The 14,666-nt window shown below is 34.8% G+C and overlaps 1 protein-coding gene across 5 annotated transcripts in view; it reads right to left on the bottom strand.

The window, feature by feature from the left end:
• Positions 1 to 14,666, bottom strand: part of LOC150092836 (DNA damage-regulated autophagy modulator protein 2-like) — a 151,947-nt gene that overhangs the window by 31,187 nt on the left and 106,094 nt on the right. For all 5 annotated transcript variants that reach the window (XM_090414539.1, XM_090414538.1, XM_090414542.1 and 2 more), the window contains 2 exons: positions 11,205 to 11,382; positions 7,595 to 7,668 (listed from right to left, as the gene is read on the bottom strand). In XM_090414539.1, coding sequence (XP_090270665.1) covers positions 7,595 to 7,668; positions 11,205 to 11,382 — 252 coding nt within the window. The remainder of the gene's footprint in view (positions 1 to 7,594; positions 7,669 to 11,204; positions 11,383 to 14,666) is intronic.

Here is a 14,666-nt window from a genome sequence, read left to right as displayed (position 1 = left end):
ATCTTTCTGACCGATAAATACAAAATGTTATTATATTCAGACAATGACAATCAAGGAAAAGGAGTAGCCATAGTATTAAACACTAAATATGAGGGCTAATTTCTTGAAAGGCATGCAATTTCAAGTACAGTGATGTGGGCAAATATGAGAATGGGAAACTGGACAATGAGACTTATTTATGTCTATGGTCCCACAGAATGTTCTACTAAGGAAGAAGTGGAGGAATTTTCTGAGGCATTAGAGAAAGCAACTGACACAATGAAAAAAGGAAAAGTTGGTCCTTGTTGGGGATCTGAATAGCAAAGTAGGAAATGATTGTGAGACATACAAAAATATTTTGGGAAAATTTGGAGAAAAGAGCAAAGCTAATAATAATGGCAAATACCTGTTGAGATTTCTGCTTAGAACATGGACTGGTTATTACTAACACCATGTTCCAACATAAAAATATGCACAAATTCACATGGAGAGAAGAGGCAAGGAATAAGAAAAGTCTCATTGACTATTTCATTGTTCATAGTGATGTTTTTGTCCCTGGTGCAGGACACCAAAGTGTACAGCGGATTTGAAATTGGGAGTGATCACTATTTAGTCTTGAACAGGATAAAATTGAATTTCATATTGAAAAGAATAACATGTAAGAAAGTTTTAAAGTGAATAAAAGTTGAGCAGCTCTCAGATGTGAACTGTAAACTAAAATACACAAAGCTTATTAAAGAAAAAATGAAAGAGTTTGAGAACAGGAACCAAACCTTGGAGATTCAGTGGCAAGCCTTGAAGAAAACACTGATTGATTCATCCAGAGAGGCATGTTGTGAAGTTTTCTGCAAGGATAGAAAAATCAGAATTCCATGGTGGACACAAGAAGTTAAAGAGGCAGTGAAGGAAAAGAAGAAAGCATATCAAAAGTTCCTGGCAAATAAGTCAGTTTGTGCTCTTAGAGAATACAGACACAAATATAATAAAGCTAAACAGTGTGTAAAACTAGCTAAACAAAAGATTTTGGTAAGAACATAGAAAATAAATATCAAGAAAGTGGCAAGATATTCTAGAGGTTGTTGAAAATGCTTAGAAATGGAGGAAAGAATGCTGTAAAAGGAATTAGAGATGATAAAGGTGACATGAAAACAGGAGAAAGAGACATCCTTGAAGTATGGAGTAATTACTTTGAAAAATTGCTAAATGAAACAAGTAATGATGACAGCACAGTATTAAAAAACACTGACCAGGCATGCAGCCAGGAATACATATCCATACTTGAAGTAGAAAAAGCCATCAAAAGCCTGAAATATGGAAAGGTAGCAGGAGTAGATGATATTCGACCAGAAATGCTGACGTATGGAGGTATAAAAGTCTTACAGTGGCTGCACTGCTTAGTTCAGAAGATCTGGAGACAGGGATGAATTCCAGATGATTGGAATAGAGCTCTCATAGTGCCCATATATAAAAAGGGAAATAAAACTGAATGTGAGAATTACGGAGGTATTTCTCTACTGAGTGTTCCTGGTAAGATATATGCAAGTATACTTGAGAAACAGTTCAAAAGGATTGTGGAAGTGAAGCTTGGTGAAGAATAAGCTGGATTCGAACCAAATAAAGGCTGTCAGGATAAGATTTTCACTTTACGACAGATAGTTGAGAAATCATGGGAATATAACAAAGATCTCTATTTAAGTTTTGTAGATCTGGAAACGGCATATGATAAGGTACCAAGAGGGAAGCTCTTCAAAATGCTACAGTTATATGGTGTCAATGGGGCATTACATCAAGCAATACTTAGTCTTTATTTGAGCTGTAAGTCAGCAGTTAGAATTGAAAGAAGTACAGGAAGATGGTTTAATGTTAAATCTGGTGTGAGACAAGCATGTACATTATCCTCTCTGTTATTCATTATCTTTATGGATTACATTATGAAGGAAAGTGGTATTAAACTTGATACCAAAACTGAAGATGTTAATGTCAGCTCTTAGCTTTATGCAGATGATGCTATACTTCTAAATAAATCCACTATTTATTTAGAAGTATAGTTTAATACTTACATATAGTACAGGGAATCTTGCAAATCTCCAAGATTCCCTGACTAAAGTGAATAAAACTGTTGTAATAGATATGGTATGAAGGTCATTGAAAATATCAACTGCATGTGAATGGAGAACCTATAGAACAAGTAAAACATTTTAGCTGCTTAGGCACGATTTTTAGTGAAGATGGTAAATTAAATATGGAAATAGACAACAGGATCAACAAAGCTAGTATGGTAGGAAGTCAACTGAATAAATTTATATCCAATAAGAGAGAAATTAGTCAAAAAACTAAATTAGCTGTATACAAGAGAGTATTGAAGCCAATTTTAACTTATGGATCTGAGAGTTGTGTCAGAAGTAAAACAATTGATCAAAGACTAGAGACTGCAGATATGAGAATCTTGAGAAAAATTAGGGGTTTTAACAGATGGCATCAATGGCAATATCATATTAAAGTGAGAATATTAGTAAAGAACCTGACATTGTAAGCATCCAGGAATATGTTCGCAGAGCTAATCTCAAGTGGTATGGTCACTTAAACAGAATGGGAGAGGAAAGATTAGCAAAACAAGTGTTCTCTGCCAGGTTGGCAAGAAAAAGAACCAGAGGAAGACCAAGATATAGGTGGATTGATACAGTAAAAAGTGCCTTAGAAGATAGACATATAAGATCTGATAATGTTGGAGTCTTGACAGGTAGTAGACTGATTTGGAGGAAAATTGTAGATAGAAAGTTAGTAATGATGTAATTTTTCATGTAGTACTATCATATCCTGTACACACCTTGAGGGTATATATCAGGAATTAGTTGATGATGATGAAAATATTTGGATATAAATGAATTACATTTCCTAATCCTTGTTTTTAAAGCCTTATTAGCAGAGAAAAATGTTTGGTTAAACATTTTTTCATATTACAAAAAGAATGCAAAAATGCTCTTTGAGCACTGATTTTATTCTGACAACCATTTTCTCTTTCTTACCTTCTTTTATTTGCTGGCCCGGTTGGCCGAGTGGTTAGTGTATCCACTCTCCAGCCAAAAGGCTGGGGGTTAGGTCATTAGTGTATCTAGAAGGGTCCCTGCCAATAGTATATTAGAGAACAAATGTTCGTTAATGTACCTTTTGCAAAGACCATTGACCTCATTGAGCCATATTCCCCTCTGACATAACTGAATTACCAAATTCCCCATTTTTCCTGGTTATTTCTTATGGTAAAGAAATAAGTGTACATTGACCACAATATTCTCTTCCTCCTCATCATAAAATTCCTGACATGTACCCTCAAGAGGTGTACAGGATATGATAGTACCACATGAAAAATTTGCATCATTACTAACTTCCTATCTACAATTTTCCTTCAAATCAATCTGTTACTTGTCAAGACTCCAACATTATCACATCTTATATTTCTGTCTTCTAAGGCACTTTTTACTGTATCAATCCACCTATATCTTGGTATCCCTCTGGGTCTTTTTCCTGCCAATCTGGCAGAGAACACTTGTTTTGATAATCTTTCCTCTCCCATTCTGTTTAAGTGACCATACCACCTGAGATTAGCTCTGCTAACACATTCCTGGATGCACAATATTCTCTGGTATAATAAATGCACACCTGTTACATTGACATCAGTTTAAGTTTGAGTGGTTGTTTAAAGAGAGTGTTTAAGTGTTTTTACACCATCCAAACTTAAATGAATGACTATCCACTGAAAAGATTTGGGAAAATCTTGGCCTGATAAATGGTCAATAGTATATCCCCTCCCTATGGTCAATTTTAATGGTCAATAGTATATCCATGTCAATTTTAATTTATGTAATTTATTATTATTTTACTGTATTTATTTTATCTATTTTTCATTTAATTTAATTCAGTAATCATCCAGTGTATGGTGGCACTCCAGAATGTGGTTCAGATCTGTAAAAAGGAATAACATCCCACTGTTTGTGCCTCACTTTGGAATGTGCTTGTGCACTGATGATAAAACATTAGTTCATCATCATTAAATTCCTGCCATATACCCTCAAGGGGTGTACAGGATATGATAGTACTACATGAAAAAAATTACATCATTATTAATTTCCAATCTACAATTTTCCTCCAAATCAGTCTGTTACTTGTCAAGACTCCAACATTATCAGATCTTATATTTCTATCGTCTAAAGCATTTTGTACCGTACCAATCCACCTATATCTTGGTCTTCCTCTGGGTCGTTTTGCTGCCAACCTGGCAGAGAACACTTGTTTTGCTAATCTTTCCTCGCCCATTTTCTTTAAGTGACCATACCACCTGAGATTAGCTCTGCTAACGCATTCCTGGATGCTGACAATGTCAAGTTCTTTCTTAATATCCTCGTTTTTAATATGATATTGCCATTGATGCCATCTGTTCATGCCTATAATCTTTCTCAGGATTCTCATATCTGTGGCCTCTAGTCTTTGGTCAAGTATTTTACTTCTGACCCAGCTCTCAGATCCATAAGTTAAAACTGGTTTGAATACTGTCTTGTACACAGCTAATTTAGTGTTCCGACTGATTTCTCTCTTATTCCATATGAATTTATTCAATTGACTTCCCACCATACCAGCTTTGCTGATTCTGTTGTCTATTTCTATATTTAATTTACCATCTTCAGTAAAAATCGTGCCTAAATAGCTGAAATGTTTTACTTGTTCCACAGGTTCTCCATTCACACCACAGCTGACATTTTCAATGATTCTGCCTATTTTCATTGTCTTTGTCTTTTTATTGCTGACCTTCATACCATATCTATTACAACAGCTATTCAATTTAGTCAGAGAATCTTGCAGACTTGTAGCAGATTTATTTAGAAGTATAACATCATCCGCATAAAGCAAAGAGCTGACATTAACATTCTCCAATTTCGATATCATGTTTAATACCACTTTCCTTCATACTGTGATCCATATAGATAATGAATAACAGAGAGGATAATGTACATCCTTGTCTCACACCAGATTTATCATTAAACCATCTTCCTGTACTTCCTTCAATTCTAACTGCTGACTTACAACTCAAATAAAGACTAAGTATTGCTTGATATAATGCCCCATTGACACCATATAACTGAAGCGTATTGAATAGCTTCTCTCTTGGCACCTTGTCATATGCCTTTTCCAGATCGACAAAACTTAAATACAGATCTTTGTTATATTCCCATGCTTTCTCGACTATTTGTCGTAAAGTGAAGATCTGATCCTGACAGCCTCTATTTGGCCTGAATCCAGATTGTTCTTCACCAAGCTTTTCTTCCACAATTCTTCTCAACCATTTCTCAAGTATACTTGCATAGATCTTGCCAGGAACAATCAGTAGGGAAATACCTCTGTAATTCTCACATGCAGTTTTATTTCCCTTTTTATATATGGGTACTATGAGAGCTCTACTCCAATCATCGGGAATTCGTCCCTCTGTCCAGGCTTTCTGAACTATGCAGTGCAGCCACTGTAAGACTCTTATACCACCATACTTCAGCATTTCTGGTCGAATATCATCTACTCCTGCTGCCTTACCACATTTCAAGCCTTTGATGGCTTTTTCTACTTCAAGTATGGATATGTATTCCTGACTGCATGCCTGGTCAGTGTTTTTTACCACTGTGCTGTCATCACTGCTTGTTTCATTTAACAGTTTTTCAAAGTAATTACTCCATACTTCAAGGATATCTTTTTCTCCCGTTTTCATGTCACCTGTATCATCTCTAATTCCTTTTACAGCACTCTTTCCTCCATTCTTAAGCTTCTTCAACAACCTCCAGAATATTTTGCCACCTTCTTGATATTTATTTTCTATATTCTTGCCAAAGTCCTCCCATGACTTTTGTTTAGCTAGTTTTACACACTGTTTAGCTTTCTTACATTTGTCTCTGTATTCTGTAAGAGTAAAAGCTGACTTATTTGCCATGAACTTTTGATATGCTTTCTTCTTTTCCTTCACTGCCTCTTTAACTTCCTGTGTCCACCAGGGAGTTCTGATTTTTTTATCCTTGCACACAACCTCACCACATGCCTCTCTGGCAGAATCAATCAATGTTTTCTTCAGAGTTTGCCACTGAATCTCCAAGGTTTGATTCCTGTTCTCAAACTCTTTCATTTTCTTTTCAATAATCTTTGTGTATTTCAGCCTACAGTTCACATCTGAGAGCTGCTCAACTTTTATTCGCTTTAAAACTTTCTTACATGTTATTCTTTTCAATATGAAATTCAATTTTATCCTGCTCAAGACTAAATAGTGATCACTTCCAATTTCAAATCCTCTGTATACTCTGGTGTCCTGCACCAGGGAGAAAACATCACTATCAACAATAATATAGTCAATGAGACTTTTCTTATTCCTAGCCTCTTCTCTCCATGTGAATTTGTGCACATTTTTATGTTGGAACATGGTGTTAGTAATAACCAGTCCATGTCCTGAGCAGAAATCCAACAGATATTTGCCATTATTATTAGCTTTGCTCTTTTCTCCAAATTTTCCCAAAATATTTTTGTATGTCTCACAATCATTTCCTACTCTGCTATTTAGATCCCCAACGAGGACCAACTTTTCATTTTTCATTGTGTCAGTTGCTTTTTCTAAAGCCTCAAAAAATTCCTCTACTTCTACCTTAGTACAACCTTCTGTGGGACCATAGGCACAAATAAGTCTCATTGTCCAGTTCCCCATTCTCATATTTGCCACAACACTCTACTTGAGACTGACTGCCATTCAAGAAGATTAGCCTCGTATTTTGTGTTGAATACTATGGCTACTCCTTCTTTTCCTTGATTGTCATTGCCTGAATATAACATTTTGTATTTATTGCTCAGAAAGATCTCACTAGTTTTGGTCTTTTTTGTTTCAGTCACCCCTATTATGTCGATCTGGTACTTATCTAATTCCTCAGCTAGCTCCATTTCTTTGCCATTCAGGCTTCTTATGTTGATAGTACCGATCTTTAACTCTGGTGATGTTGAGTTGGGGTTTATTTTCAGATTTGTTCCAGTAGCTGACTTTTCGCTGTTCGCCCTGGTTCCCTGGCGAAAACAAAGGGGGCCTTGTTTAACCGGGCGACGCCCCAGCCGGCATGAAATTTTGTCATGTTGTACCATCATTCTATATTTTGGTTTAACCAATAAGAATACAATTTGGTCGGCTAAATCCCAAATTGCCAGCCCATCCTCGTCCGTTCAGTATCCAAGTAGATACCCAACAGGGTGCACCACGAGAAGGTGAGGATTGGACATTAGGTCAGAAGCCCTGGTCGGTTCTCCGCATTCCTTTAAAGGCTATGTGGAGGTCTCCTCTCAGTTATACAGCTTTGACCCTTAAGCACCCCTTAAAACATTAGTTTCAGGCTGAAATATTTGCAATAATAAATTATCAATTCTTGTGTTTCTAATAATTATTACTATGTCAGAAGTGCCATTAAAAAAAAACTCGCATACTTATGTATATAGGAATGCAGGACTAAGACTGACAATCCTTAGTCATTAATTAAATCATGTAAAATTTGACTAATGCAATATGACAAAAAAAAAGTTTCTGAAGTAAAATGGAATAATTAGTACTTACTCCATCTTCAGGATGCCACTTCATGTTGTTTTTTCCATGAAATTGATGAAATGCAAGAACTCCAACAGATATTGCTATGAAAGGTTAAGTAAATAATCATAAACTGAGCTTTCCTTATACTAACCAAAGATCCAGAGCTGATAAGAAGAGTGTATTTGATTAATGTATTGCTATCTCATAATGAATCTTAAATATACATTTTCTTTTTTAGATGAAATGATATTCAGTCTCCTACCAAACAAAATTCAAGCTTTCAGATCATCTGATTTGGATCTTAGCTCAATGGTTTATCTTCAGCATAATGCAGGAGTAACACATAAATGCTGGTTATTACCTTCTGAAGTTAACCATTTATTTTTTAATTTTATTTTTGTGATGAAAGAGAAATCATGCACAGCTAGTTTCACTATAAATCAAACAGTTTAAATATTTTACTATTTTTTGATTAGTTAACTTATTTGGATTTAATTCTTTTCTAGGCATTTCATAAAATCTTGAACACATTAAATTTTCTTTATCTGCCTATATATCCATCCATCCATGTGTATTAACACTCTCTAGATGAATGCATTTTATTGAAATGATATTTAGAATCTTTACTCTAATAAAGATTCCAATAAAATTTAAGTCATCTCAATTTAGTTCTTAAAATCAAACCATTCATAGTGGCAAAATTATCAATATAAAATAATAGTTCTGCTCAGGCTGGACAGTATTTAATGAAGCTTCTACCAAGTATTCTCAAATATGGTTTAAATCAATCATTTTTAATACAAAATAATAGCAAAATCAGATAAAACAATTCAAAGTGTTTCTGCAGCTCAGTAAGTACAGATGACACCCTCTGGGTAGAAAGACCAAGATTTGAATCTCACCTGATATGAGGTACCTGTATAAGGGGTTTTTCAAATGAAGGGTGAAGTTAGGCTAATGGAGATGGAAAGGTTGTTCTCCATCCTAGAATCTCAGGATTTTCCATCTTGTGAGACAGATAGACAAACCAGTAAGAGAATACATATAACTGAAAAATATACAGACCATGCAGATTGGATTAATTATCCTATCATGGCATTAATGAGGCATCTATGAAGTCAAGTTACTTGGTCACGACAAGCCATTTAGCCTAAATACATGAGAGGAAAATGAGAATAAGGAAATTGAGACAACCATCCAAAAAAAGTATTACGAAAATAACTGATGCATGTAGATATAATAAAAATGTCTTTATCGACAAAAAATGAACAATGTGTAATCCTACATTTGTCATAACTGTTTCAATGTAATGCAAAAGACTATGTGATTTCTGGGTACTGGACTCCAATGCTCTGAAGTACTAGTAAGTTCTACTAATGACAAGGACTGTCTTAGCCATGCCCTAATTCCACATACAGTTCATTCCATAGCCATGTCCTGATGTTATTCTCTTTAAACTATGGCATGTACAATTGTAACTTTGTAAATATGGAGCACTGCCATGTTGGGAAGTGCAAGGAGTGAATCATAAAACTACCGCACACACACACACACAGCGTTGCCATAAAATCCTGCAGGAGTTTTGAATTTTAATAACCAAAGATATACAAATAATGGAACCATTTAGTAAAAATTATATGAAAGTTCAAGAAGTTTTATTTGTAATACAGTTTTTAATTATCACAATTCAATATGGCTGCCATCACTGCTATATCATCTCTCAAGCTGATTCTCAAACTCTGTGAATACACTGCATAATTGATGCACTAATATTGTTTGAATTGCATTTGTTATTCTGACCTTGAGATCATCCAAAGAATGAGGTTTCGATGAGTAGACAAGTGTTTTGGCATAGCTCCACAAAACAAAATAAAAATAATATCTAATGAGGGTTAGATCAAATGAATGTGGTAACCAAGCAATTAATCTATCCCTAATGATCCATTTAATTGGGAAGGCATTATTCAAAAATTGTCACACACTCAATGCATAATAATAGGGTGCTCCATCTTGCTGGAAGATGGTGTTTGAAAGATTTAATCTCTGCAATTTGAAGATGAAGAAATTCTGCAACATGGCAAGATCACTTTCTCCATTAACTGGTCTCCCAGATCACAATTTTTCATTAACCGATCCAGTTTCTTTAAAATTTTTCATTCACCTACCTACTAACTTTTTATGGAGTGTATTTTTTTTTTTATTTATAAGTAGTGAACTTTCTTCTCATAGCTGTTATTGATTTAATTCCCATAAATCAAAACACACATTTAACTTTTTCTTCAATTGTTGCCATTTGGGGTTATTCAATATCTGCAAATAAAAGACATGATAAAATAAAAAAATCATCATCAAATTCCTAACATTTACCTGTACACCCCTCAAGGGGTGTACAGCATATCATAGTACTACATGAAAAATTTACATCATTACTAACTTCCTATCTACAATTTTCCTCCAAATCAGTCTGTTACCTGTCAAGACTCCAACGTTGTCAGATCTTATATTTCTATCTTCTAAGGCACTTTTTACCATATCAATCCACCTATATCTTGGTCTTCCTCTGGATCTTTTTCCTACCAACCTGGCAGAGAACACTTGTTTTGCTAATCTTTCCTCTCCCATTATGTTTAAGTGACCATACCACCTGAGATTAGCTCTGCTAATGTATCCTAATATCCTCATTTTAATATGATATTGCCATTGATGCCACCTGTTCATGCCCCATCTAGAGGAAGACTTCCACTCCCGAAACATCAAAGAAGTTATAGTGGTCATCCGTTCTAAACACAGCCTCAACAGAAATCAAGGATTAATTCCAGCTGATATTTGGAAGACCCTCATAAGATCACTAAGTATGCCAGAGTTTAATTTTGTTGCTAATTACAGAACATTCCTGCATAACAACAGGTGATATCATACATGCTCTATGTGTTTGACATATGCGTTCTTCTGAATTTGTAGAAAAATATATTTGAATTTGGTTTATTCCTTCATAAACAGTTTAAGTTGTTTTGCATCACTTTTATAAGTCCCGATGAAGCCAAACAGCTAAGTTGGCAAAACTTGTCGGTGTTTTTTTTACTTTATTTCTATTATTAAAATTCTTTGGCCAATATATAACCCAATTTATGTTCATTTCTTGCATTCAATTGATGGTCGAAAATAATATAGAATTGCTATCTATTCATTCTACCAAGATCATGACTTGTTCTAGCATTACAACCTGCTTCTAATATTTAGTCTTTTGTTTAAATTAGTATTGCTGTTGTGATATGTTCATTGACTCATTAAACACAGGTTTAGGATAGCACTATGATTTATTTCGATATTTTTCAACCATGTAATTAATTTAGGATGTGTACTTTCTATGAAACCATGACTGTAAGACTATATTTATAGCTTAATAATGGCTGTTTTTCACTTCACCAATAATTATTTTTACTGATTTCAGTTCAAAGTTAATAAAGAAATATCTTTCCTCCTTAACAAAAACAAATACATAAAAAAAAGCATTAACTGTAAATGCTACATGTAATCTATTAAATATCCAAGTGCCTTGAAGTGCAATTAAAAGTAGAACTATAATTAATATAAGTACAAAACATAAATGACACAACGAAAAAAAGAAAAAGGATACAGGTAATAAACATCACGGTTATGACAATGGATAAAAACAGCCTTATCCTGGTAACTAGGTTTGTGTTTAGGAGAGGATAAACATAATATGACATCACAGTTTGTAACCATACATACGCACTGCCAAAACCAAAAGCTACAAAGGTACCGATAACGTGTACTACAAAAACTGATGATTCCTGCAAAGTTAAAAAAAAAAGGAACATCATAAAAGTAATAAATGAGTTATTCAGAGCAATAAATATTTAATTGCTATGCAGCATGAAAAATCATCAAATAACAAGCAATCGTTATTATGTGACACATTCAAAGAGTCCCATGACTTATCATAGAGAGTTTATTTCACATAACACTACACAATCCACCATCTTAAATGTTATTTTTACCTATTAACTGTGTGGTTTTCCTCTGGCCAGTATACCTGTTTTTGAGGGACCCTGCTCACTTCATATGAGAGCAGTTCATTCACTTGCAACTGAAAAGCTCATTTGTCCATATAAAGATTCTTTGCACCATGATGAGAATCAAACCTGAATGTTTCCAGCTAAAGGGTGTATGTCCCATCATTCTTCCACCTGCACTATGCAGACACGATTAATTCAAATACCAATTAAAAAAAAAAAATGAGGATTAAATATAACTGAATATTTTTTAAGTACCTACTATTCTCTAAACAAGGCATCTATTACGCAGTATAATGCCTCTAATAAGCAGATCTCACATGCACCAGTAATGAAAATCACATATAAACTAAGAATTCAGCATCATTTACATAAATGTAGAGTGCTTAAGATGGGGGGAGGGTCATAAATTATGTAATGAAATTATTTTTATAGACTCCATTTCCATTAAGATAAACATTAACAGATTTTGCAACTGAAAGGGATAGACACACAAAAACAGAAATCACTCATGAAACATTTAACACCTCTAAATTCTATTTTCACTTCCATGTTAGACTTAATGGTCTGTCACTGCCAAGTAATTTAGTTTCCTTGAAACCTAAGTAATGCATTGATAAGGTGGTTAATCCTAAATGCAGAGCATATTATTGCTGTTGATTGTGTGTGTGTGTTCTTCTGACCAGTTTGCAGGATGAAAAACTGTGCCACCTCAGTATGAGACTAATTAACTCACTTTCAGCTAAAAAGTCCTGACACAGGTTCTTTGCATCAGAGGGGATTTGAGCCCAGGTCTTTCCAATCAAAGGGAATAATCAAAACTGACTGAGCTATGAAGACTCAAAGATGACAGCCACAGTGAAATAAATTGGAATGAATATGAAGAAGAGAGAGATAATAGCAAAATGGGTCTAAAATCAGTAATCTCATCATTCCAGGGAACAATGAGATTACCAGACAGTTACTGAAGTATGGCAGTGAGATGATTGATAAACTACATAAGTTGTGTAGCATTTAATGGGATGAAGCGAAAGCACTGAAAGAATTGACAAGATTCATTCTAATATCCATTTACAAAAAGCAAAATGGGTGAAAATTTATAGAAAATTTGTCCTAATGATTCATACAGAGTGGACAGAACTTGGTATATCTATTGCAGAATATCAATGATAATGCAGGGGCTACTATAAGAAACTGATTATTCTGGACAACTTGACATGTGACAAGGAGACCCAAAATCCTCAAACATCCTTATCATGCTTTTGAAAAGAACAATGGATGTTATAAAGAAAAATATAAAGAGAATTTCAGTACACATTAACAGATGACAATCATTATTAAAGAACCAGAAAGAACAGTGCTAAAGTTAAGGGAAAAAATATATATGGGGTTGATAATGAACACTGAAAAAACAAAAACAATGATATTTGGAGAGAAGATGATGAAGAAGCAAATACGGGTCAGTGGACATGAGCAATAAAAGGCTTGCAGTTGCACATAAACTTAGGGAGCAATAACACATGATTTAGACTGCAAAAAAGGGAGATAAGATATGATAAAGTAAAGCAGTATGCCTGGACACGAAGCTAAGAGCATTGGAAATATGCATATTCATAAGTGCTCCCTATGGATGCGAGACATGGATAATGGTCCAAGATTATATAAGGTGAATATTGGCATTCAAAAGAACATGCTATAGAAAGGTTCTATTAATTGGATGAATATGAAAGTTAATGAATAAAGAATTCTACAGAAAAGTAAAAAACTAAAAAGAGAACATAATGCAGAAAGTAAGTAGAAGGAAACTTACTTTTTTTACTATGCACATATAGGATGAATGACAGCAGGAAGATCAAAACCCTGATGTTTAGCAGAATGGAGAGCATAAAAAGAAGAGAGTGGGTACATCACGTAAAGAGTGATGTCGGAAGAGTTTGCTTGCAAGTGTTGAACAACCTGGCAGTGAACAGAAGATAAATGTAGAAAATACTGAACTGTCTGCATCAGACATCAATGGGCATTGATGATAATAGCATAACTTGTTTTTGTTTTATATATATACATATATATATATATAATGATACTACACATGGGAGGTCATATGATCTATAACACAACAGTACTGCAGGGGGGGGATGCTTAAGAAGAAAGAAGTAGTCTATTGACAAGTTTCTTGAAAAGGTGGCAGTTGTGCCTATTGGGAAAAAGGCATAGGAAAGGATGTTCCAAAGGAATGGAGGTAGATGGAACAAAGGAAGATGAGGAACACATGTTGAACAGTGGTGTGTGTGTATATATATATATATATATATATATATATATATATATAAAACAAAAACAATGATATTTGGAGAGAAGAAGATGAAGAAGCAAATAAGGGTCAGTGGACATGAGCAGTAAAAGGCTTGCAGTTGTACACACACACACACACACACATATATATATATATACAGGGTGTTCGGGATAAATTTGACATATTTATAATTAATTATATTTTTCCGTAAGTTACATGTATTAACACACACTTCTCTTCATTTAAAAGTTTGGACCCTTCTTCATTCATATACAAGATGTCAGAAAGGATGGATAGCTGGAACCCACCTGAATCATGGAAGAGAATAACTTGTATCATGATGATTCGTGCCCGCCATCAAAATAAGGATATTACGACTGCTGCCCAATGCTCCCTGAATACAGTAAAAACAATCAGGCATGAACTAGAGACTTGCAATGGTGACTACGAGGATGTAGCAAGAAGAAAGATCCCTAGCAGACGATCTGATTGCGTTCGTACAGCAGAATTCCTCGCAAATCTGCAGGAACAGGTGTTGAAGAACCCTGGCATTGGAATTCGGGCTTTGTTCGTGGAGTTGCTAACTGTAGTCAAGCCCTGGATAACAAGGGTAGCCAATGGTAGGCCGTATGTATGGCAGCAGGATTCGGCCCCTTGCCACACCTCTGGGAAAAGTCAAAAATGGTTGTCTGAAAATTTCTACGACTTCACCAGTCCAAATGTTTGGCCTCCAAACTCCCCAGACCTTAACCCCATGGATTATTTTGTA

The sequence above is a fragment of the Typopeltis vanoorti genome, chromosome 25 (genome assembly GCF_054136105.1).
Source record: "Typopeltis vanoorti isolate ZY-2024b chromosome 25, IOZ_Tvanoo_1.0, whole genome shotgun sequence".
Taxonomy (NCBI): Eukaryota; Metazoa; Arthropoda; class Arachnida; order Uropygi; family Thelyphonidae; genus Typopeltis; species Typopeltis vanoorti.
Note: the sequence above shows the minus strand (reverse complement) of the source record. Positions and strands in the feature narration are given on the sequence as shown.